This window comes from Barbus barbus (genome assembly GCF_936440315.1).
Source record: "Barbus barbus genome assembly, chromosome: 12".
Taxonomy (NCBI): Eukaryota; Metazoa; Chordata; class Actinopteri; order Cypriniformes; family Cyprinidae; genus Barbus; species Barbus barbus.
In genome coordinates, this window is record NC_136740.1 from 13,142,897 (window position 1) to 13,170,210 (window position 27,314).

At 42.0% G+C, this 27,314-nt stretch overlaps 1 protein-coding gene across 1 annotated transcript in view; it reads right to left on the reverse strand.

Annotated features, from left to right (window-relative positions):
* Positions 1 to 27,314, reverse strand: part of LOC306878347 (collagen alpha-1(XIV) chain-like) — a 137,235-nt gene that overhangs the window by 19,952 nt on the left and 89,969 nt on the right. The window contains exons 33-39 of the mRNA XM_079430630.1: positions 21,415 to 21,524; positions 12,102 to 12,260; positions 11,313 to 11,390; positions 5,913 to 5,999; positions 3,439 to 3,492; positions 2,744 to 2,839; positions 2,605 to 2,658 (exon numbers count right to left, since the gene is read on the reverse strand). Of these exons, the coding sequence (XP_079286756.1) occupies positions 2,605 to 2,658; positions 2,744 to 2,839; positions 3,439 to 3,492; positions 5,913 to 5,999; positions 11,313 to 11,390; positions 12,102 to 12,260; positions 21,415 to 21,524 (638 nt within the window). The remainder of the gene's footprint in view (positions 1 to 2,604; positions 2,659 to 2,743; positions 2,840 to 3,438; positions 3,493 to 5,912; positions 6,000 to 11,312; positions 11,391 to 12,101; positions 12,261 to 21,414; positions 21,525 to 27,314) is intronic.

The following is a 27,314-nucleotide window of genomic DNA, read 5'->3' on the forward strand; positions in this document are numbered from 1 at the left end:
CAGAACCAGCAGCACAACTTTTCTTCAATGAGCCCAAGAGAGCCCACGTCAAACCTCTCTTTATCTCTCTTCACTGGCTACCGGTTGTGGCTTACATCAACTTCAAGACACTGATACTTCAAGAACATCAAGAACAGCCACGGGCTCCACACCCTCCAACCTCCACACAGTCTTAAGGTCAGTAAGTCAACAGCACCTTCTGGTACCATCACAGAAATGCACAAAGTCCTTTTCCAGAACATGTTCATTCACTGTTCCTTGCTGGTGGAATCCCTATCTGGATCACTGAATCCCTGGCAATATTTACTGACCACAAACTTTTAAACAGTATAGTAAATCTAAACTCGTCACGTCCCATCTGATGTTTTCACAAATGTTTCCCAGTTAAAGTCACATGAAACACCATATTGCCTTACATTTGGGACAACCAACAAGCAACCAATAATCTAACATTTCTTTGAATCTGCACATTGTCAGATCAACAAATCCGCCAGTCACAGTTACATAGAAGCGCTGCCTCATGTTTTTTCATCTCAATTTTGCAATTACCCTCTCATATTCATTCCTTAATTACAATACAATGAGCAAGGGGAGCAAAAACCCTCCCACTGAAGCTTTACTTAATTTTATTGCTATTTATTTTTCGTACAAACAATTCTTTTGTCATTTATAATTCTTTTGGAGAAGACAAAACATAATTCTTCTTGAGAAGACAAAACAAAAAAGACAGACCGCACCAGTACGGTCTTCGACCCCAGAGGGTTAATCTATCAAAATGTATCCACCTTTTTCTTGCTTTAAAAACGGGCCATTTGTAAATTCTATGGGTCTATCTTCCATTCTAATGCACGTCCAGCTATTTTTAGCTGTACAAAACAGTTTGTTTGTTGCTTGATATTGAAAATTGGTGTGTCTTATCATATTATTTTAATGTAGTATCTTAATTATGAACACAATGTTTTGTAGTGCAAACAGTTTTACCATTTACTGCATATTGTTATTCTCCTCATTATTTACCTATAGCGGCTAATGAACCGGAAGTCTCACCCATAGGCTTACCTCCGTGTTGAAGAAAAAGGTGGATAAAGTAGATTTTTAAATAACAAGTTAAAACTTTAGTTTTTTTTTTAAATAGTTACAGCCAAATTTTCAGTTGAAAACTGAACACGAGAACTGTAAGTCATTTCATAATTCCTCCTGCCCCCTTAAAGGGGACCTATTATGCCCCTTTTTACAAGATGTAAAATAAATCTCTGATGTACCCAGAGCATATATGTGAAGTTTTAGCTCAATATACCCCACAGATAATTTTTTATAGCTTGTTAAATTTGCCACTTTTAGGGTATGAGCTAAAACGCGCTGAATTTGAGTATGTTGCTTTAAATGCGAGTGAACTGTTGCTGCCGGAGAAGAGGGCGGAGCTTCAAGAGCTCCAGCTCCGACATTAGCAGTGCTAGCCTTTGCAAATAAACATTCCACTATTAATACAAGCCTGTTATCTTTACAGAAAACTACTCGGTTTAGTCAGTCATCTGATTATACTCTGCATAATTAATTTGCTTTTATAAATTACACAGACAGGGAGCACGGCGAGATTCAACCGATCGACTCACATTACTTTCATACGCAACTTTTGACAATGATAGCTTTAGCTATAAGCCTTACAGTCTGCCAAGAAGCTCTTTCAGAAAGGCAATTTGGAAAACAAACACGTGATACTTACTTTGTCTGGAGCTGATGTTCGCGCACGAAGCGTTGGTATTAATTCCTTAACATATAGGGGACGTTACCGTTTTTTTCCAGGATATTTCCTTTGAAAATTAAATTTAACCACAGTCTCCTTGGCTCAGATGGGAGGAGATTATGGCGACTGCTATGTTCATTAGTGCATCCCAAAACACATCACTTGTAAAGCCTCTTTGGCGCTGACATTGTATATATCTCCAGTAATGGCGGACCGCATCTTCTCACTCAGGGCTGTGTTTATGCTAATAGGGCAGAGTGCTTCACAAATGGGTGGGACTTTTTCCCCTCTGTGATGTGAACAGAGGGAGAATCTGAAAAAGCTCGTTTGGAGAGACTGTTTATGATTTATTGGTTTTATTAAAAAAAATTAGTTGATGGATTTTTAACATTATAGGCTGTTTGTTTTCACACACTGCGGCCACACAATCGTATAAAAGTGATTTTTGCATAATAGGTCCCCTTTAAAAAAAAAAGATTGTGATTATTTCACAGAAGCGTATATCAATTCTAAAACTTCTCCCTGCCTGCTACCAAGTGAGTTTTCAAACTAAGTTTAGGAAGATTGAGTAATTCATAAAGGCATTAGTTGATTCGATTAGGCTGCCAAGTGCAGGACATAATCTGTTTGTATTAATCGATTTATATTAAAAATTTTCTTGAATTCAGGATAAGCAGCACATACAGACACACATGAATGACTTATCACTCACAAGCTACACACACACAGACACTCTCGGGACTGTGATAATTATAACTCTCTGACAGAGGGGGCGAGGTTAGCTAATGAGAGACCATGTGGGTGTTATGAAGCTGTCGTGAAGTGCTGATGAGACAGGCGGGCGATATATTTTTCCGTACCTGAGGACCTGGCAGACCTATTTCACCCTTCTCTCCTTTCTCTCCTGGAGCCCCCTGAGGAGAGAGGAATTTAAAAAGAAAAGGCAACATTAATAAAAAGAATGAAACAAACTGCTTAAAAATCCAGTATTCAGCTTACCGGTGGCCCCTGAATGGACAGTCCATTCGGCCCCTGAGGACCTGGTGGCCCCTGCGGTCCTGGAGGTCCGTTCTCACCAGGTGGCCCTTGAGGCCCCTTAAACATGAAGTTAGGACATTATCTTAGTAAATGTAGCCTCATTATAAAATCTTCATGGTTTCATTGCCGGGTTTAATTTCCTCAATATAATTACATAACGTTTCAGGCCTACCACTAGCCGGGCTGCTGAAACAAAGTGTGAATGCCCTGCAGTCTCCTTCTCCATCAGGAATGCAATAATCAAGGAAGCAAAAGACACTCGTCACAGTCTAGCTTGTGACAAACTTCTTAGTGGCGGTCATTTGGACTAAGTTTACATAATACTTTGGAGCGTGAAATGAATGTCCCAGTCCAAATAAAGCCATGCTGTCTGTCCCAGCATGGCTTTATTTGGACAGAAGCATGATGTATTCTGTGAATGGACACACACACACATCTGGAGGGACTTTACAGTTGGACTGAGAGACACAAATAAACAAAGCAAGCTCTCTGAAAATCCAGAGCGAGGGTTAGATTCACTCACTTGTATGCTCCAAAAACAACACAGGGGAACATGCATTGTGTGTATTTCCACATTTTAAGCTCTTCTTTTGGGAAATAATGACAACTCTGGGTGGCCCTGCATATGGGATACATAAAACATATGGGTACTTTACCGTCAAGCCTGGCTCCCCCCGATCTCCTCTAGAACCTCTGGTACCAGAACCGCCCTGAGAGTAAGACACACACAATTACATAAACACAAATTGAAAGACTCAGAATAAGCAAACACATTTTCTTAAAGACCAGAGCAGGGGCATGTGTCAAAAAAGCAGTTTTAAACACTGTCACTAGCTCTGTTCCAAAGCATTGTGAGCTGCCTTGTTTCCTACATAAGCAGTGTGCTAACCGTAATGGACCCTCATAAGTGACCAATTCGGAACACTCTACAAATGGACAAAACTAGCAAGAGTTTATAAGTTAATAGCAAAATACTCAACAGTGTTATCAACCAGGGGGGCGGGGCCCACTTGTGGCCTTCAGCAAACGTTCAAGGAGGCCTCAGGATGACTTCAAATACTGCAGAATTTGCTAGTTCAAAAATATCAGATTGAATCTGCCTGCAGTTTGGTAGAGAGTATCCTTGACCTGGTTCAAACCATATCCCGCCTGCTTATGACCCTCATAAACTCTTGCCCCCACTGCTGCAGGCAACCGCTAGTAATTTAACCCTGTTTGCACGTCTTCCTTTTTCTGTGTTTACTCTAATTGCATCCCCAATGGCCATGGCTGCAATAAGGTAGTTCTTATCACTGAAGGCTATGGGCAAATTTGATTCATGAGAATACGAAAGCATAAATATTCATTTGAAAGATGCACATGATGACTTTACAGGACATTTTCGATTCATTTGAGCAGCCAGTGTAATCATAGGAAAGATTTCAGAACACATGACAGTTATATTAATATCAAGATGCAGGAATAATATATACAAAACTGAAATGCAATCGTCTTCCTTGCAACCACCTCTTGGTCAAGGAAATGGGTTTGTATGGATGAAGGAATCTATAAACGCAGACAGGACAGGAGTGGACTAATCGGTTTTGATAAATCGATCTCCTCGTAATGACTTTCTCGAAAGAACTGCTGTTTATACACCATGGCCTTTTCGAGGCCTCAGAAATACATTTTCCCTCAGGGTGCATACGATGCTGCCTTCCAAATGAGCTCATTCATTTGTTCCCGCCATATTGAGTTCAACCTGCAGCATGGGCTGAATTGAGCAATCTAATGCTAGGTCTTTTTCTCAATCTCTTAAGCAGTGTCCCGTTACATTTTATATCTTTAATATCTTTGTGCTCTTTCTTAACACGTTCTGTGTTTTCCCTAAAGGGCAATATGGTTAAGGCTTCAGAACAAAAGACTGAAAAGCTGCTGGTTCCTCAAGAATCCTTTAAGATTCTGCGTTCTTGAGACACCTGAACCTGGAATGTTCCCGGAGACTAATTATGGTCATGTGACCATATGAAAGTCACAAAACCCAACAGTCTTTGTTGCATCACAATCTATAAAGATGTTTTCTCAAACATGTCTATGTCTTACACACAGTCATAACATGCTAGCTTTTATGCTAGAGTACAAGAGTGTATTTGTAAGCTAAAGAATGTCAGCTAGTGCTTTCATGCCAGAGTACGAAAGTGAGTCTTTCAGCTAAAGCAACTAAGGTATCCCTGTTGAAAAATCCAGCATATGCTGGTTAGGTATGTTTTGAAGCATGGCTGCTGGTTTGAGCTGGTTTAAGCTGGTCATGAGCAGGAGCTAGTTGCTTAGGACCAGCACATGACCAGCAAAAGACCAGCTTAAACCAGCTCATGACCAGCTTAAACCAGCTCAAACCAGCAGCCATGCTTCAAAACATACCTAACCAGCATATGCTGGATTTTTCAACAGGGATAATAGCAAGTTTGTGAGCTAAAGTATCAGTGTCAGCTAGGGCTAATGCTAAAGTTTGAGAAAAAGTTTGTCAGCTAAAGTATATTAGCTGGCTTTAATGCTAAAACATGATAGCAAGTCAGGTAAAGTATAAACGTAATTTAGTCAGTTAATGCTAAGGTATGATAGCAAGTTTGTCAGCTAAAATATGTCAAAATATAACTATATTAAAATATGGCGCTGATGCTAAAGAATAAGAACGAGTTTGTCAGTTAAAGTATGTCAGCTAGCACTAATGCTAAAGTATTATAGCGAGTTTTTCTACAGTAGTTTTTATGCTGGTATGACAGCGACTTGGAGTAGTTCTGTCATCAAGCTGTTATGCTAAAATTGAGGAGCTAGGTTTTATGCTAAAGTACATAAGACTGGTACTGACATCTGTAAGTATGTTTTTGTTGTCCCATGTCTCTTAAATTTTGAAATAATATCCATACCTATTTAAAAAAAGTTTTTTGTCCTATAAATCACATTTTTGTTCAAAAACTAACAACTGTCACCTCACCGCGCTCTGTCACATAGCTCATTTCTAATTGGTTACATTTTTTATGTTGTAAACCTGTGTTACAAATCTCCCAGGTCTACCCACTCTATGATCTAGTTTAATATAGATCACATTCTAAGGTTGGCCGTTAATGAGAGGTGAAACCAGTGGTTTTACCGGTGGTCCTGAGGGTCCAGGTGGTCCTTTGCTGTCCTGAGCACAGGTGCAGGCATGGGGCATGGCAGGACACTCCTCTTCTACTCTCTAAGGGAAGCACAACAAAACAACATGTCGAACACCATTTCAAACACGGGACTATTTCCTCTCTAGGAATCTAACAGAACTTTATTTGTCCAAGTCAACCAAGGATGTCTGTGCAATTCCCTCTAGTCATTACAAACACATCGCAAGTGCACAAACATAGCAAGCAATCTGGAGATATTGTTCTTCCTATCCATGGAGGACCAAGTCTATTTGTCTACTACAAGACTACATAATTGAATTATTTGTAGAGTGGTCATGGATCTTTAAAGTTAGGGACGATTGCCAGAATGGCTGGTTTGAGATCACTTATTAGAGAATATTTTTTTGAGCATTATATAAGTATCCAAAAGGATACAGGAAGAGAACAAAATAGTCATATCACCAAGGCATCAGATGTACAACTATAAAATCATAAAATTATCCATCACAGCAGAGAACCTTAGTAGAAAAATGATTACAAGGTTCGCTTATGATCATTTTGTTAGCTTTTTGTTTTAGACTAGTCATTTCGTTTTTAGATTTATAGTTTTCCAATATTATTTACATTATTAAGTTTATATATATATACATATGATACATATTATATATAGTATATATATATATATATAGATATATATATACAGTGCCCTCCAAAAGTATTGGAACAGTAAAGACAAAATTGCTCTGTTGGCTGTGGAGTCAAGACATTTACAAATATGATTAAAAGATGAATATGAGACAAAATGACAGAATGTCACGTTTTATTATTGGGTGATTCAACACATAAATGTTTTACCAGCTAAGAAGTTCAAAGCACTTTTAGAGTTTCTTCCCTCTATCTGATGTGAACATAAGTATTATATATATGTATATATATATATATATATATATATATACAATGAATGTTATTTAACTGTTTTATGGCGTCGCCCCCTCACTCTGACTATCCCGCCCCCTCACTCAAGATGAGTGTGAAAATAGATTTTATTTATGAAATATAATGGTTTATTTAAAAAAATACAATTGCCAAATGAATAGGCTTTCTAGCATTAATATGATGCTACTATACCACCAATTTAGGACAGTCAGTTTCACAAAGTCGCATTTTAATTGTTATATCTGACTCACAAACTTCCCGCAAGCGGTTCAACTAAATGCAGACATTATGCAGCACTACTGACTAAGCTAAAGGTATGATGAAATAATTTTATGTTTAATAGATGGCTAGATTATTATAGTTAGTTGATTATTTTGCTGTATTGTTTGTTGCTGTTCAATTTGTTAAACTTAAAATGATGCATCTGTTAAATGGGCCGCAATGAAAGTTATGTCAGGGAATCGGTCGCAATTTGTTTCATTGTAAACACACAATTAAGTATTTCTGGTGGTTGTGGTGGTATCACTGTAGACTGTATTTTTTTTTTAATGAATGAGTGAAGTGACATTCAGCCAAGTATGGTGACCCATACTCGGAATTCGTGCTCTGCATTTAACCCATCCAACGTGCACACACACAGCAGTGAACACACACACACACCGTGAACACACACCCGGAGCAGTGGGCAGCCATTTTATGCTGCAGCGCCCGGGGAGCAGTTGGGGGTTCGGTGCCTTGCTCAAGGGCACCTCAGTCATGGTATTGAGGGTGGAGAGAGCGCTGGACAGTCACTTCCCCCCACCTACAATCCCTGCCGGCCCGAGACTCGAACCCACAACCTTTGGATTACAAGTCCGACTCTCTAACCATTAGGCCACGACTTCCCATATTTGTGGTAAATATGGGTTTTACCACACGACTTCGTATTTGTGGTAAAACTGCTGCCCTAAAACATGTTATTTCCTGAATGTCAGATTTTCTAATTTGATGCCATTTTGTTTTATTATAGGCTACTCTGCCATCTGTATTTGCTAAGTAGGCTACCTTTTAGTAGGGTCATTCACTCAGAATGCATTTTTCATTCCACTGCGTACTTTTTCATTGTATTTCAAAGTAAATGCGCTACGGATGTCTTTGAATTTGAATGCTGTGCTCTCGTCTTTTATAACAGATTCTCCACGCATAAGACATCATTCTAAAACACGGCACTAAAAAAAAAATAATAATAAAAAAACTTCCACTGACCTGTCTCGCGACCAAAACAAATGTGTGAACCCAGTATTCCAATAGTTGTAGTAGTGGTGCGGGCAGGTTTGTTTACGGCCTGACAAATACGTGAATGGGCCACATATGTTTTTATTTTTATTTAATTGTTTTTGTGCTACGTCATCGCCTCCTTTCGTTACCTCAGCCGCCCCCTCATCAGTGCTGCGCTGGCGCCGGCTCTGTCCAAAATTAAAACCTTCATTTATCTTCGGAACACAAAATAAGATATTTTTGATTAAATCCGAGAGCTTTCGGACATCGTTAAAATAGTCTATGGGACATCAGTGGTTCAACCTTAATTTTATTAAGTATCTACGATGCGCCTTCATGACAGTAAAGTTCTGATGTAGAACTTGCATGCCCTGCACCTTGTTTTCAATCAGAGGAATGTAAACGCATGCGTCTTGGCATAGGCGGAAGGTGAACCAACTCCAGGGTAAGGCTAAAAGCAGCCAAATGCATTAAACATCATAAACCCATCTTTTTAGGCCAGAACCAGACATGGGTATCATGTAGGCTAATAAAATATATCTAATGGGACTGGATTTGTATTTAACGTGATTACAATTTAATAAAAACTTTAGAAATTGATAATTATATAACATTTTCTTTCCACGGTTATTCAAACAGTGAATAAATTATAGGTAGGATATATAGAAAGTGACATTATCAGTAACTTTGATCTATCGCGAGTTTAAGCACTCTCAAAATAAAAAACAAAAAAAACTATCGTTATAATCACTGAAGCTGCATACACTGTGAAATTAATCTCTTACTTATATTGTACGTATATCTGAACTTTGTTGTTAATGATGAGAGAATTCGCAAGATTCCGGAATTCAGTCAGAGAACGCGCGCGCTCAAAACTGATGAGTTTCAGCCAGTGGCGGCTGCTGGTCTTTCAAAGAGGGAAGCTCATTTTCAGCCTACATCATAAAAATTGTACATTTATTTATACGTAAATTCTGCCCTACGTTCCCAGCAGTACATTTTCTTTGTCACCGCACTTCCAGTCAGTCAGCTAACTTTGTCATACCAGGAGGGCTGAAAAGACCTGTTACTTTCCCCTATCTTTTGCACTAAATCAATCTTAGGTGTTGATCTGCCCTGCTGTTTAATTCTAAGTTTCTCCTCATAAGGAAGACTTTCAAATGGCTTCGCCAAAATCAGATCGACATTATTAGCACTGTCTGCCATTGTGTGCAGTTTGCTAGCAGGCTAGTTCACCCCTACGACGCTAGCCTAGCCTACTGTATGAATGAATGAATGAACAAACGATCTAAAAAAGATATTAAACTCGAAATGTGGCAATTAGGTTAAACTGAAACAAGGAATGTGGTGTATAATTGTGTGAAATTTATGATGAAAATTGGCTAGCAATTTTGCCAAGCAAACACCAAGAAATAGGTTGCAGCAGTTTGTCTTTCGACTAGACTTGTAAAATCCGCTATGGGACTGAGCTCAAATAGCTTCAGCGTCAGCGACTTTTTTATAGTACAAAATCGCTGTCAATCAAAAGGAGATGCAGTCTTTCAACAGACCCTCCAATCATCACACAGAAGCCCGGAGTCCAGGCCCGCAGCATTTATCCAATGACCGTCTAGTTTCTAAGCACTGAAAAAAACTGTTCAAAGCAGCCCCATTAAAGTCAATGGAAGTTAGGCTTCAACAGGGAAATACACTGTGACGCTACGGGAATGTATGAGAAGGAAATCGAGTCAGCCGACCTGCTATATGTAGCTGATTCTGAACGAACTCGTCTTCGAGATGAACATGTTCTAATGCATTTTTAGTCAATACAATTTTAACACAATAGTACATATTTGACCATTAATTTTTTTACATTATAGGGGAAGCCGAGCTTCCCTTGCAGTCTTAAAGAAATCCCCACTGGTTTCAGCAATGTCTCATCTGAACACCTCTGATTGGCCATTGCATTCCTAAGCTCAACAGAATTGTGTGTGAACACTTTAAAACACCTAAAATGAAATACGGTGCAACATGAGCAAATTTTAATTTAATGACACAATCGACACTATTCATTTTCACTTTGTTAGCAACAGATGTAAGCCTTCCCCGGCTTTACACACAGCCTATGTGTCTTGGTACTGTTGTGAATGCACATCGAATTCTGACACGGAAGAGAAGAAAATGTGGAATAAAGTCTTTATTTTTCTTTTCTTTGCACACAAAAGGTATTCTTGTAGTTTCAGCTTCAAAATTACAGCTGAACCACTGATGTCACATGAACTATTTTAACGATGTCCTTACTAACTTTCTGGGCCCTGAATGTGGTAGTTGCATTGCTGTCTATGCAGGGTCAGAAAGCTCTCGGATTTTATCAAAAAAATCTTAATTTGTGTTCCTAAAATGAATGAAGGTCTTACGGGTTTGAAACGAGGGTGAGTAATTAATGACAGAATTTTCATTTTTGGGTGAACTATCATTTTAATTGGACAACTTTGTCTTTACATATGCCACACCAATATTTTTAGTAGTTCAAATAGATTGTTATTTTAACATTATGTCTTAATAAAATATATGGTTAAGCTTATAAGTTGTAAAATATATAAAGGCATCCTGTAATAATGAAAACATTGTCTCATTATTGTTTACAGTGAATCTCTGGCAATCACAGCTGCTAGGTGTTTTTTTTTTTTTTTTTTTTTACAGTGCACTATTAGTCTAGAGATTTTGAGGCAAAGAAGATAAAACAGTAGATCAGCGCTGCTGGCCTAGAGGTTCAAATCCACCTTTACATAACTCTATGTGAATAAACCAAATTTGCAGTATGCAAAGTCCGTAGAAGCAGGACCGCATTTGTTTGTTGGACCTTTATTAGATACATTTCTGCCGCAAGTTATTTCATAAAGCTATTTCATATTAGCCATGACAAAAAGTGGTGGAAAGATGCCTAGGGCTATGATGGTCCCCAGATAAGGCTTGTAACACTAATTAGTACATCAATAATCGATTCTAAAGTAATTATGAACACTAATTGTGGGTGATAGTATTGAGTGTTGATTGGTCATCACTGTATATTTGAGTTTTACACTGTAGTTAAGTTATTTGTGGTTTCACCAGTGACAGAACTGCAGTATTAATGTAAGCTGGTTAGAATGTGGCTTATACAGCTTGCTGATTGTATAAAACAGATATATTGTATAAAATACCGATTGGTCGAGTCTTACCAAGCCTGGGAGCTCACAGCACTTATCCCGACTGGCCCATGACGTACTGCAGACTATGTCAAACATCTGGAGCTGAAACTGTGGACAGGATCATAAAAACATGCACAAACAGAGCAAATATACAAGGCTGTTGAATAGCAATCACTCATTTAACAAAAAATGCAATTGTCAAGCATTATAAATCTTATCAACACAAACATTTTATGAAGTCTAAACAAATTACAGGGATAACTGTTGAGGATGAACAAAATCTAAATAAGCAGAAACTTTATGCATTTACTAACAGTCGTGCTTGAGATGCATCTGATTATTTGTTTGGACTGAATGACTGATTCTAATAGTTTTAAACTTTTGCATGGTGCAAACTCACATTACAAACCCCACCAGCATAATTACAAAGACAATTAGTCTCATCAGTTGTGCCGGCAGCCTCTGAGGAGAATAAAATCAGACGCACTCCTACACAATTAGACATAATGATCCACACATTCTGATGGAAAAACCAAAAGGCATAAATCTGTATTTACAATCTTAAACTGAGTGCCCATGCTTTGAATTCCACAAAATCATTATAAGGGTGAATCTGAGACAACGATTGTGCTTTCAAAGGCCTTAATAATTATCAGACTCCAAACAAAGACTCCTCAGAAACGTTCCTGCACTTGTATACTGAGTTCTTTGTGTCTGTATGAGACAAAAGCTGGTCCTGTTATGGGCTCAAATGAGTGAACATTTCAGGCCTGGCAAGTCTCATCTTTTAGGATTGAGGCTCACTGGCTGTGGTCTTACCGACGCGGAGTTATCTTTCCTTCCACGTGAGCGGACCATGCGTCCCAGAACCTCTACTCCATCAATGGTGATGTTCCCTGCGGCGTTGATGGATTTATCTCCCACCGTTTTGCAGTCAACCACCACTTTAGCAGCAGTTTTGCTGATGGCCACATGAAGCTAGGGGAGATAGAAAGTGAAATGTAACATTTAATGATAGATCATAATTATTTAAGCAATAAGGTATGCTGCAGCAGATGTATTGTATTGTGTCATCAGATCTGATAATAAACTGTCGAGACCATTCGACCACAAAATGAATCATGTGCAAAAATACCTTGTGAAAGATATTATAAAGAATTAAGTATTGGATAAGCTTTTCTGTGTTGTAAATGAGTTCCACAAGCTATTTTTGCAACGATTTGCAAAAAGCGGTAAGGACAAAATTGCAATTTTGCAAAAAAATTGATTGGAACATGTTCCACCTGCCCACTCTTTCATTTCATTTCATTTAGTATTATTGATTGAAATAAAAGATATAGAACTTTTGAAATAAATTATACAAGGCATATTTGCTATATGTGAAGGAACTATGAAGAGAACTGAATAACACCTATAATTGGCTTTACATAATACTGGACTTCTAATAACATTTCCAAAATGTGTCATGATGCATGTCTTCACAGGAAAATCTTTTCTGATTTTGATAAATTATTTGCAAGAATAACTTTAATATTATCAATGATATTTGAAAATAATAATTTCAAATGTGTGCGACTGCATAATATTTCCTACATTTGAGGCACTTGTTTTTTAGGTATTTGAGGTATTATTTTGATTTTAATCAAATCAATTATTAGGAATTTTATCTTATATTTTGACTAACACAAAGCTAAATTAAAATGTTCCTTGAACAAAAAAATAATTAGATTAACATAACTGATTGAAATATTTTAAATGTAATGCAAATGACAAAAAGTGGTGATAAAAAAACCCGATAAAACCTCGATGTATCAAGTATGATATATATAGTACCATAATTTAAGGGGGAAAAAAGACTGTTTTGTCTAAAAGTATGATAGTACAATAGATTCATTCGAAATTTTGTCATCACTTTACAATAAGGTTCCATTTGTTAATTGTTTAATACATTAACTAACAACGAGCAATAAATTTGTTACAGTATTATTGATCTTTGTTAATGTTAGTTAATAAAAATACAACTGTTCATTGTTAGTTCATTTTACCTCAGGTCCATTAAATAACATTAACAGATACAACTTTTAATTTTAATCATGTATTAGTAAATGCTGGAATCAATATTAACTAAGATTAATAAACGCTTTAGAAGTATTTTTCATTGTTAGCTTGTTAACTAATGTAGTTAACTATTGTTAACAAAAGGAACCGTACTGTGAGTGTTACCGTGTTTTTATAACCATTACTTATTCTACGTTTTCCATTTCAATCTGAGACTTCAAGTGAGTCTTACAGAAACATTTAAGTTCACTAATGCACACCAGTGAAAACCAAATCAACCTTGCCATGTCTACATTTAGTGTCTCTCCTGATTTATTGTCAATCACTGCAGATGAGAGAACTGTAATTGTCCATAACACCCAGCAAAACTTAAACAGAACAAGCTAATACAGAGCAGAGGTGGAAAGTAAGGAATTACATTTACTTGCGTTACTGTAATTGAATAGCTTTTTTGTGTACTTCTACTTTTTAAAGTAATTTTTTAAATCTGTAATTTTACTTTTACTTAAGTATATTTTGTTTGAAGTTTTGTACTTCGCTACATTTTAAAACACATTAATTACGGAGTAAAAAAAAAAAATCACTCCCTGGAAACTATCTACTAAAGCGAAGGGTTGATGCCGAGATTTTATAAGCTGCTAGTTTGATCTCCCTAAGCCATCACAGTTTATAAAATCTCGGCATCAACCCTTCGCAAGCATGTAGAGGTAAGTTAAATACTTGCATCGTTGAATTGGTGGTTAAAATGAAACTTTGACAGTTTAGCAAAAGGTTTTGCACAAATTAGACAAAAAGACAGTGGTGCAAGGTGTGCGATATATATCATCTGCGATAATATCGTAAATGTTGTTTTAATGATGGTAGAATTGACATTATCAGTATTTTGCCAAAAACCAAACAAAACACTCCAACAGAGTGCAGTGAAGTAGATTAGAATCTAGTAGTAGATTAGACTAGTGTGCGCGCATTTAGAGTGCGTTCTTTCACTGCGTGATTCAGTCTGTTAAAATGCATTTAGAATTATCACAAAATTGAAGATATAGGGGCAGAAAATGTATATATTCATATCATTTCATATAGTAAATCAATATCACGCAAAGAGTCCCGTTTTTTTCCCCAAAAATCTGCATGATTACATATAGATTTTTTTTTACAACAGTTCATTAAACAAGAAGTGAATTAAGAGACTTGTGTTTTACACACCATATTGCCTGTTTTTGCTCTATTTCGACAACAAAAATAATTCCAAACACAGCCACCATAGCACAATTTTGCAATGATGGTGTTTCGTTCCTGAATAAATCAAACGTTTAAATGATTCGGTTCAATCGCAATGACTCACTTATTAACAGTGACTTGCTGACACCTACTGGTGGTGGTGGTTTTAATTTCACATTTAAAGTATCTTTATATATATATATATAATTTCAAATGAGTATTCAACATTGTATGTCTTATATATCGAAACATTATTTCTGCATTTGTAACTGCAGGTTAAATGCATTCATGTCCTGCATTAAACAGTGTGTAACTACATCTAAATGCCACTTCAGATGAAGCTTCTGTGTTTCCTCTGCATTGCAAAGATGAATTTTGTTGATACTGATTTAATTTGCCTGGTAACAGCCCAAATGTCTTATTATTCTAAGTAACTGATTCCTTTAATTAAAAACAACTAGTTTGAGATTTATAGGCCTATCCCAGTGGTGTCAACTCAGTTTCTGGAAGGCCGTAGCCCTGCAGAGTTTAGTTCCAACCCTGCTCCAACACACATACTATGTAGTTTTCAAATAAGCCTAAATGATTATGGGGAAGTCGTGGCCTAATGGTTAGAGAGTCGGCTTCGTAATCCAAAGGTTGCGGGTTCGAGTCTCGGGCCGGCAGGGATTGTAGGTGGGGGGAGTGAATGTCCAGCGCTCTCTCCACCCTCAATACCACGACTGAGGTGCCCTTGAGCAAGGCACCGAACCCCCAACTGCTCCCCGGGCGCCGCAGTATAAATGGCTGCCCACTGCTCCGGGTGTGTGTTCACGGTGTGTGTGTGTGTTCACTGCTGTGTGTGTGCACGTTGGATGGGTTAAATGCAGAGCACGAATTCCGAGTATGGGTCACCATACTTGGCAGTATGTCACTTCACTTCACTTCATTATATTAGCTGGATCAGATGTGTTTAATTAGGGTTATATCTAAACTGTGCAGGGCTGTGGCCTGCAGGAACTGAGTTTGACACCCTTGGCCTATCCCAGTTTTGCCTCCTTCCCACTGTTAAAATGTAACTAAGTAATTTTTACTCTGAGTACATTTTAAATGAGCTACTTTTTACTTTTACTTAAGTAGATTTTTATACTGGTACTTTTACTTGTACTTAAGTAAAATTTCATTAATGTAATGGTACTTTCACTTAAGTAGAATATTTTCGGACTCTTTCCACCTCTGATACAGAGTTAGCAAATGTACATATTTATATGTCAGAGTATATTTCAGTATGAGACAGCACACGTCGCCTGTTAATGGATTTGGGGTCTAAAACTCAATTTTCTCCAGTTCACTGAATGCAATTGTAAGTGCGAGTGTGCTGTCAGACAGGCGGGCTGATAGCAGACTCAGACCAAGCTCATTATTGTGAAATCTCACATTAACGTCAATTATAAAGCATTATGAAGGGAGGCTGTTTAATGCTCAGAAATTAAACTTCTCTATCAGGGTAGAAAAAAACAGGCTGAGACAGATGAAATTTGGTTAAGTCTGTGAGGTGCTATGCATGTGTTTCGGCAAATGTGGATTTTCATACTGAATATCACCTTCCATTTTCTGAGCGGCAGGTGTTTCTGCAGCGAAAGCCAATTAGATTGTGCAGCTGCAGCAGTGACATGCCGTTTAGGCAGGGACGGGTCCATGTGCTGCATGTGTTTAACCTGACAGTGGGGCTGAGAGTGTTTATGAGTTTGTCTGAACTGGTCTGCTGCTGGTAATGATGATCTGCTAAGCAGGAGTGGCAATAGAGAATGAGAGGTCAGTATCACTCCTGTTGCAGCGTAGCTGCTGATGGTCACATCTGCCTCCTGATCAGTTTCAGGATAATTCTGTTTCCAACATGATGAACTGGCTCATTTCACACAGCAGGCTGTCCCCATTTTAAGCATACAGTGATCTGTATTTTTGGCTTGTATGGTAGTACTGGCACGGTTAGTATGGTTTGTGCTTATATGTGTGTTTGTGTGCATTATTTAATAATACTTTTAAAAATAATTGAATATTTAAGAATTTAATTATAATATAATATAATATTATTGTTTCATAATACAATTAAACAACACAAGACAAAGACAATTGCTTAAGAAAACGTTTTTCTCAGTGTTTGCTTGTCTTTTTTGCTTTGTCTTTTTTGTCAACTTTTTATCATTGGTAGATCAGTGGAGTCTCTCTTTTTATGGCCTAAGGGACAGACCTATGCGAGCATTAGAGGCAAAGCCCCTTTGAGGTATGTCAGTTCATTTGACGGCCATAGTCATAACACCCCTGGGCAGCTTTTTTCAAGTCCTGCAAGTACAGTCCTATCTACTTGAATTGTAACAAAGTGAAATCTGTTTAATTGATTGTCAAGATCACATTTAAATAATGCTTCAAATAACAATTCAAATCTGACAAAAAAATTTTTAACAAAAACAACGAAATGAAATAAAACAAAACAAAAAACAAAGCAAAACAAAACAAGACAAAACAAAAATAAATACAAACAAATGAACCAAAAAAAACAAAAAACAAGGCAAAGGAAAACAAGGCAAAACAATACAATAAAACAAAAATAAACAAAACAAAACTTCACATTGGTCCAGCTAATTCATACCAAAATAAGGAAATGATTATACCAATGCTTCTGGGGGGACTAATATTTGAATGTGAGTACGACTTTAGTAGGACGGCAATGCCAAGACAAAGATACTTATTCACAGTGATGGCATATTTACAGTATGATTCTTTCCTACTTCACACTGTCCAAACATATGGCAACAAACAGCGGTTGTTGGGTTTTGCTAGATCTGTGTGCATGTTGGTGATTGGGACAGTGTGAAAATAACGGTTATGTTCAAGATCACTAAATCCTCCTGCACCTGTCTAAATCCAAACAACCAACTTTAAAACGTTTAAAGTGTCACCATTTGTTTGTATTTATTATATCAGTGGAAACCAGCCACTACAGCCATAAAATTATTATTGGTTTTTATGCTGCTTTGGTTTTTGCTGGTTAACAATTTTTTTTTTTTTTTGCTGTTTGTTTGTTTGTTTGTTGTTTTTTTGTTTTAGTTTTTTGAAGTTTTGAATTCAGTGAAGTTATTTTTCCCCTCAGTGAAAGCTGATGGCAAGTATTCATTACCATCTTTACATTATTACTTAGAATAAAGGATAATTTGACTTTACGAACTTGAATTCGATTTAAGGATGATGATATTATAGTAGGATATAATATTCTGAAATAATAATAATAAAAATAATAATAATTATTATTAGATGTGTGAATACAATGTATCATATTATAGTAAAATACATTTTAATAATTTTTCCTTATTAAATAATCTAATACCAATGACATTTTTAAATGAACTAAATGGGAGGGGGGTGGATGAATGAATGAATGAATGAATGAACAAACAAACGAACGAACGAACGAACGAACGAACAAACAAATGAACAAATGAGTTCTTGTTGTAGATGTAGAAACATCTACAAAGCTAGCATGTGACAAAAGAACATTATGAATGTGATTACATATTATTTATCACATATATCTTTATATTTCTTCATGACGTATGCTGTTTATGAACAAGTGTTGTCAGAGTAGCAATGTTTCACTCAGGTTGAAACTGCTTGTATCATCACTTCCTCCAAATGTATTCCACACAGTTCCAACCTTGATTCTAAATGCACACAAGAGCATAAAAGTACAGAATACTACGAAATAACCTCCATAAGATGAGCATGTATCTGAAGCGTAGCAGCATTCACATGACTTCCTCTCACGACCTTAAAAATTGCAACCACTGAGCACTGGTTTTAGAAAGTGTGGAATAAGTCATGGTTGAGAGGAACGAGGCGTTTTTAATAGAGGGCCGATGAGAGTCCTAGACCCTCTTCTCACATTATCAGAAGCTCTTCCAAGTCAGGGGTTTTGTTTAAAAGCTGTCATAACAACTGAAGCCAACTGTGCGTTACTTGGGGTCAGTGGTATTGAGGACAGCAACTGCCGTGCAAGGAGGGTTTACATTGTGGAAATCAGATTCAGCTGTGGCCAGATAAACTCTCAGCTTTAGCCACAAGCCCCAAATACGAAGCTCATTAGCAACTACAAAATGAAACCGTGCCAACTCAGTGCTGTAGCGGCACTCTATAAAACAGATTATATTTGTGTGCTGAACGCTCACTTAAATGCAAATAGAGATAAATTAATGTAGTATGTCTCAGTTTGCATTTGTCGGTCTGTTAAACACTGTTTGTGTCTATTTTTCATATCTGGGTCATTCTCAAATAATGGAGATTTTCTCATGCCTCTAGTAATTTAATTTCCAACTTATTTTGGGTTAATTTTAAGTCAGACATTTAAAATAACCAAAATATATTTACAAATGTATTTACATTAACATATAAAATTACAAGTGACATTTTTTAAATAAAAAGATGTAAATAAAATGAATAATGATGTGATTATTAAAATTAATTACTGTAATTAAAAGAAAATATTTTAATTCAGTAATTTAGTTAAATTACAAATTAACCAAAAATTAACATGATTATGAATAATTTCTAAAACATAGAGGGAAAATTCACTATATGCACATTTAATCTTCTTATATTGAACCTGAGAGAACTTTTCTAGAATGTTTAACAAAATTTTTAAAAATGAGAAAAAAATTAATATCTGCTAATGCTGGGTACACACCACAACATAATCGGGCTGATTTTGGGCCGATTTCTTCCCTTCTGACAATCCTAGGTAACGTCCCGATTATCTTGGTGGTTCTAAAGATTATCTAACCGGATGTTCCTGTGGTGTGAGGTGTGTTAAGAGTGACTGAATCTGAACGTTGGAGGCGCCCCAATCGTGAATCTTAAATATTCAACCTGTTGAATATTTACGATCAAAAATCCTGACGTGTGGGGTGAACCCCGAGGACACCACACACTATAGGAGCAAAACGGTTAAATCTAGGATTTTTTTCCCCTCATGTTTGTGGTCTCTCACATTTTGAAGATCTTATAAGATTTTAAAAATCTTTTAGTGTGTACCCAGCATAACATATGATGTCATACAAGTGGTATAGCAGATGAAAGGGACAAGGATTTTTCAGGAATCTGACAAATTCATTTAATCTTATACTAATGGGAAGGGAAGTCGTGGCCTAATGGTTAGAGAGTCGGACTTGTAATCCGAAGGTTGCGGGTTCGAGTCTCGGGCCGGCAGGAATTGTAGGTGGGGGGAGTGAATGTCCAGCGCTCTCTCCACCCTCAATACCACGACTGAGGTGCCCTTGAGCAAGGCACCGAACCCCCAACTACTCCCCGGGCGCCGCAGCATAAATGGCTGCCCACTGCTCCGGGTGTGTGTTCACGGTGTGTGTGTTCACTGCTGTGTGTGTGCACGTTGGATGGGTTAAATGCAGAGCACGAATTCCGAGTATGGGTCACCATACTTGGCTGAATGTCACTTCACATCACATCACATTTTAATAATATAGAGTTTCTTGAAAAGTCAAGAGACATGTTTGTTATCAGAATTTGAGAATGATCCCCATAAAAGTTGTCTTCAGAAAACTATTGAACGAGCGATAAAAAAGACAAGTGAAATTCTTCAATGAAAGCATCTAAATCCTGCTTACTCTCCACCATTTAGATGAAACCGGCAGAGATTTATTTATTAATTCAGGATCCGGAGCGGAGACGGTGCTGAAGTAATCTGTATTACTCACAGACTCTAATCTTGACGAGCTCTGCCAAGAGGGATTACCCTACAAACATATCATAAGTGATGTCAGGAGAATACTCGCTCATAAACACACACGCCACTGCATCAAAGGCTGCGGACGGCTTGTCATGCACTCAAAGGTAGAACACACTTGGCAGGAAAAGGGAATTATAACCAGACAAGCAACACACAGAGCCTTGGAATACATCAGACAGCCTCTCAAAACTACTGGAGGGCGGAAGAGTGATAGAGAGCTCTTCACCGGCACGGATGTGAAGAAAGAATACAGAAAATGAGCAGGACAGGGCTATCATAAGCCATTTTCATACTGTCGGGACTCTGTAGTGCATGCTCTAGGTGAAATAATAATTGAAATTCCCCGGTGTACATTTTAGAAACATGGCTGACAGCATGACTTCCTGTTTGTTATTGACCCTCAAAGTAAGCTCATAGAACTTTTAAGTGTTTTTGCTGTATAAAAATTAGTGTTGTGTTTAAAACTGGTATATACTGTATGTGTTTTTGTCCTTTAGTTTTTACATCATTTTAATTATATTTACCTGAAATTAAGTTAATATAATACTGTATTTTAATGCCTACTAAGTTTTTTCCCCCAAAAAAGATCTGTGAGATGAACAAATGTAGAGAATCTAAAATGTAGAGATGAAATCTGAAGGTCAGAAAGCTTAGTTTTTACAGTAACTAACCAATTAACTGTTTAAACATTGTGAATATACTGTAAATTGGAAAAACTTCAATTTTATGACATACAAAATTCTCTTGTGTCCAAACTCGTACGTAAGCAGGTGAGAATGAGGCAAAGCAGCTAAAATATACTTAAAAACATCAGCGCTATTCGGTTCTGACAGTCATGGCACAGCTATAAAGAAAACGAGGTAACTTTATAAAGGAAAATTTGTGTATTCAGATGTTTTTGGCCAGTTGGTGCATGAATGGTCACAGTATGAATTAACAAAAACTTTGGCTACTATAATTCAAGCGTTCCCAAAGTCCAGCTTAAATCATGACTTTCCTGACAAGAAAGCGAAAACCTCAACCATGAGACCTGTAATCATTCATAGTCATAGCTGGATTATAAATGGAAGAAAGACTGACCTTATGGAAACTGCCATAGAAAATCTTCTTAATTTCACTTCCTTCGAAAGTCACCGTTTGAAATTCTCCCTTGTAGTCGTAATTGAAAAAGGTTAATGTTTTCCCTCCGTCTGAAGACAGACAAAAAAAATTAGCGTCAGGGGTTTTTATTTCTTTTATGTGTGTGGTTCTCAACTGGTTTTGTTTCAGGACTAAGATTTTACATTGGACATCAAGCGTAGACTTAATCAAACATGTACTGCTTATATCCAGCAATACGCACAATTAACATGTCACAGACTGAATTAGGAAAAATTACTATTTTGGTTTTAGCTACATTTCAGTGGTTTCATGCTGTCGCCAGCCAAAGTTTAACTGCAGAAAATGCATTTTGGTCAGCACAAACCATGTTTACACACATTAATGCAGTCTTGGTTGCATTTTTTTTTTATCTTGTGTAATATGGTTCCCTATCTGTCGGTCACTACGAGTTATGTCGTGACGACATTAGGGGATTTACTTGAGAGCCCCGACTGCCTCTGATAAGAGAAAACGCCAATGAAATTTGGCTAGTGGATTTTGCATACCTGAGCCACTCCCCGTGCATACGGGTATAAAAGGGCGACAGGTGCATCCACTCATCAGATTTTTGCTTCGGAGCCGAGTGGATGAGAAATCTTCAAAACAGATCAGATCTCCACAAAGCCGTCTGCCTCGAAGTTTGTTCTTGGGTGGCGTTACGGTGCAGACAGCGGTGTCCCTGCAGCAGCGATTCCCCTGGGCACTTCACCTGAAAGAGCAAATTTCTAAAACACTGGGCGGTTCGCGTCTTTTTAAAGATGCCGTTCCGTCCGTGTTCTCTTGGTTGCGGTCGCTTCCTGTCCTCGGATGACGGTCACGAGCGCTGTCTTCAGTGTCTGGGCATCCAGCACGCTGAAGATGCGTTTGTGGATGAGTCATGCGCCTGTTGTGGGCGTATGAACATGGCAACGCTGCGTTCTCGCCTTTCCTTTCTGAAAGGATTGGCACCCTCTGCCGCCACCCGTCCCGGTCTCTCTGGCTCGAGCAGAGGACCGCCGGCTGGCGCTCTGGGAGATCTGAGGGTGACGGTAAGAGCTTCTCCGCCGGGCACGTCCCCGCGGACCTCTTACTCCTCCCGCAGCGCTTGTTCCGTCCGGTTCCCGAGTGATTTCGCTGGTTCGCCTCACGGGGCCGCCAGCATTTCATTCGGTGCGCCGCCCGAGGATCAGATGTCGATCGCGGCATCGGGGGATGGGCTTTCATCCTCTGAGGATGAACGATCGGCGGGGCTGCCCCCCTCGGGTGTTGTCGCCACTGCCGATCCGGACCCAGAGCTGACGGCCATGCTTGCCCGGGCAGCCGTGAGTATCGGGCTGGAGGTCAACAGACCGCCCAGTCCCGAGCCCTCGCGGCTGGATGATTGGTTCATCGGCGCAAAACGCGACCAGCGGCCGCACTTCCCGGAGGTGCATGAGGAGCTGACGAAGTCGTGGACGGCCCCTTTCTCGGCCAGAAGCCGCTCGTCTCCCTCCTCCGTCCTCACTACCCTCGATGGCGGGGCGGCCAGGGGGTACGTGGATATTCCCCAGGTGGAGAGAGCGGTTGCGGTGCACCTGTGCCCGCAAAACGCCGCCACCTGGAGGAATCGTCCGCGTCTCCCGTCCAAAGCCTGTAAGCTGACGGCCGCACTCGCCGCCAAGGCCTACAGCGCTGCGGGCCAGGCCGCCTCTGCCCTGCATGCCATGGCCATCCTGCAAGTTCACCAGGCCAAGGCACTAAAACAAATGCACGAGGGTAGTCCCGACCCGGGGTTGATGCAGGAGCTGCGCACGGCGACTGACTTCGCTCTCCGGGCGACGAAAGTCACGGCGCGGTCCCTCGGGAAGGCGATGTCCACGTTAGTGGTCCAAGAGCGCCATCTCTGGCTCAATCTGGCCGAGATGAAGGACGTCGACAAAGTACGCTTTCTCGACGCCTCCATCTCCCAGACGGGGCTATTTGGCGACACTGTCGAGGGTTTTGCCCAGCAATTCTCGGCAGTACAAAAGCAGACGGAGGCAATTCAGCACATCCTCCCTAAACGGCGGGATGCTCCAGCTGCCACCGCTGGCCCAAGGGCCAGGCCCCAGTCTGCTGGTCGCCGTGGGCGCCCTCCTGCGTCCTCCAGAGCTGCTCCGCCCCGTGCTGAGTCGTCACCTAGGCCGGTGCGTCGAGCCTCTCGCAGGAGTGCGGCGCCCCCTGCGCCTCAGCCGGCCGCCAAGTCCTCCAGGAAGACGACAAAGCGGCCCTGACGCGCACAACCCGGAGATGGAGGAATTTGCTCTTTCCCAGGAGACGACGAGGCTAGCGTCGCTCCTTCCCCCGGAGGAGGGCCGGGTGGAGAATCCTGTGTTTTCTTTTCTTTCTGTTCCGCCACTGGCTCAAGGGCCAGTGGTACCCACATTGTCAAAGAAAGAGCAATTTCCCTTCCCTCCGGGTTCCCAGGTCTGCGGGCTGACAGTGTGCGACGCAATGCCTCCTCACTCTCACCCGAGACCATTTTGCCAGTGGCCAAGAGAGTGCGGTCTGGGGACGCGATGCCTCCCCGCGCACCTCTAGCCAGTCCCCCCGGGGACTTAGGGAGTTTTGTGGGGATGAGTCAGAACGCACTGCCTTCTGTTCCATCCAACCTTACTCCCCCTCGCTGCACCACTGCGGGCACGTCGATTGGGCCTTTGGTGCCGCTTGCACGGTATCTGGGGGCGTGGCTTGCGCTACCCAGCCCGTCTCGCTGGCTCATTCGCACAGTTCGACTCGGCTATGCGATTCAGTTCGCCAGGCGGCCGCCCAGGTTCAGCGGCATCCTCGAGACTTCGGTGGCAGTCCGAGATGCACCTGTCCTGCGCGAGGAGATTGCTGTCCTTCTGGCAAAGGGTGCAATCGAGCCGGTCCCTCCAGCCGAGATGAGGCAGGGGTTTTACAGCCCCTACTTCATCGTGCCCAAGAAAGGCGGTGGCCTTCGGCCAATCCTGGACCTGCGAGTCTTGAATCGGGCCCTACACAAGCTCCCGTTCAAGATGTTGACGCAGATGAGTTCACTCCGTGGATTGGTTTGCAGCGATCGACCTGAAGGACGCTTACTCTCATGTCTCGATTCGCCCTCGACACAGGCCGTTCCTACGGTTTGCGTTCGAGGGGCGGGCATGGCAGTACAGGGTCCTCCCCTTCGGGCTCTCCCTGTCTCCCCGTGCCTTCACGAAGGTGGCGGAGGGCGCCCTTGCCCCGTTACAGGAAGTGGGCGTCAGGATCCTCAACTATCTCGATGATTGGCTCATCCTGGCCCGATCGCGAGAACAGTTGGGTGGTCACAGGGACCTGGTGCTCCGGCACCTCAGCCAGTTGGGGCTTCGGGTCAACTGGGAAAAGAGCAAGCTCTCCCCTGTGCAGAGAATCTCTTTTCTCGGTGTGGAGTTAGACTCTGTGAGTATGATGGCACGTCTCTCGGACGAGCGTGCCCAATCAGTGCTGAACTGCCTGAGTTCCTTCAGAGGCAGGACAGTGGTTCCGCTGAAACAGTTTCAGCAGCTCCTGGGGCATATGGCATCCGTAGCCGCAGTCACGCCGCTCGGGTTGCTTCATATGAGACCACTTCAGCACTGGTTACACTCACGGGTCCCGAGATGGGCATGGCGCCGTGGGACACGTCGTGTCACCATCACGCTATCGTGTCGCCGCTCTTTCAGCCCCTGGTCGGACCTTGCCTTCCTACGGGCCGGGGTGCCCTTAGGACAAATGTCCCGGCATGTTGTTGTCACAACAGATGCCTCCAGCATGGGCTGGGGCGCTATATGCAACGGGCAGGCAGCCTCGGGGCTCTGGATGGGGCCTCGACTGCTTTGGCACTTCAACTGCCTAGAGCTGTTGGCAGTGCATCTGGCCTTAAAGCAGTTCCGGCCACTGCTCCTAGGCCAGCACGTGTTGGTCCGCACGGACAACACTGCGGCTGTTTCGTACATCAACCGGCAGGGAGGTCTACGGTCACGCCGCATGTCACAGCTCGCCCGCCATCTCCTCCTCTGGAGTCAGTCACAGCTCAAATCGCTGCGCGCCGTCCACATTCCGGGGGAGCTCAATCGTGCAGCCGACGCGCTCTCACGACAGCTCACTTCCCCGGAGAATGGCGACTCCATCCCGAGACGATCCGGCTGATTTGGAGTCGATTCGGGGAAGCTCAGGTAGACCTGTTTGCTTCCCGCAAGTCCTCCCACTGCCAGCTGTATTCCCCCTGGCCGAGGCCCCCCCCCGGCACGGACGCACTGGCACACAGCTGGCCTCGGGCTCTGCGCAAGTATGCGTTTCCCCCAGTGAGCCTGATCGCACAGACACTGTGCAAGGTCAGGGAGGACGAGGAGCAGGTCTTGTTGGTTGCGCCATATTGGCCCACCCGGACCTGATTTCCGGAACTCACCCTCCTCGCGACAGCCCCTCCCTGGCGCATCCCTCTGAGGAAGGACCTTCTTTCTCAGGGGCTCGGCACCATACGGCACCCGCGTCCGGCTCTGTGGAACCGCCATGTGCGGCTCCTGGATGGGACGCGGCAGACTTGAGTGGCCTGCCACAGGCTGAAGTGGAGTCTGTTCGCGGACTGGTGTTCTTCTCGGCGGGAGGACCCCCGAAGATGCACGATTGGAGTGGTGCTTTCTTTCCTGCAAGAGAGGTTGGAGCGCGGGCTGTCGCCCTCCACCTTGAAAGTGTACGTGGCTGCTATTGCGGCCCATCACGATGCAGTGGACGGCCGGTCCCTTGGGAAGCACGATCTCATCGTGAGGTTCCTGAGGGGTGCCAGAAGGTTAAATCCTCCTAGGCCACCCCTGATGCCCTCCCGGGATCTCTCTATTGTCCTGGCTGGACTTCAGAGAGGTCCCTTTGAGCCGCTGGACTCAGTCGAGCTGAAATTCCTGTCGGCCAAGACAGCGCTCCTGACCGCGCTCACTTCCATCAAGAGGGTCGGGGACCTTCAAGCATTTTCGGTAAGCGAAGAGTGCCTTGTGTTTGGGCCGGCCTACTCTCACGTTGTCCTGAGACCCCGGCCTGGATACGTGCCTAAGGTTCCCACCACGCCTTTCCGCGATCAGGGGGTGAACCTGCAAGCACTGCCCTCGGAGGAGGCAGACCCAGCCTTGGCGTTGCTGTGTCCCGTAAGAGCGCTGCGCATATACGTGGACCGCACCCGGAGCTTCAGAAGCTCTGAGCAGCTCTTTGTCTGCCACGGAGGTCAGCAGAAAGGGAAGGCTGTCTCCAAGCAGAGGTTGGCCCACTGGATAGTGGATGCCATCGCCTTGGCGTACCAATCCCAAGGCGAGCCGTGCCCCCTCGGGGTGAGGGCTCACTCCACACGGAGTGTTGCCTCCTCCTATGCGCTGGCGCACGGCGCCTCTTTGGCAGACATCTGTAGAGCTGCGGGCTGGGCGACACCGAACACCTTCGCGAGATTTTACAGTCTCCGCGTTGAGCCAGTCTCTTCCCGTGTGTTGGGTAACAGGTAAGTGGCGGGAAGAGTTGGCCGGTGTCACGCTTGCTGCGCCATTCCCCCTTACCCGGGGATACGAGCGCCTATTCTCTCCTCCAGTTAGTTCCCCGAACGGCGAACCCTGGCGGAGTTCCTCCAGCACCCCCGGCAGTCAGGCTGGGCGGAGCAGTCTGACGCCAGGCCCAGTACCGGTGTTAGCTTGCCCGGGTCTCCGGTCAGCCCCTGTACTCGGCTAGGTGCCCGTGCGGCCTGATTCCCTTCGGGTGATCCCACACGTGTATTCATCCACGGTACGGTTTCCCTCATGGTAAACCCGTGTCTTCCCTTTGACAGAGCTCTGTCAGGCCCTGCTGGCAGCCTTCCTCCCTTCTCCTAGGTAGGATCTGCCCCA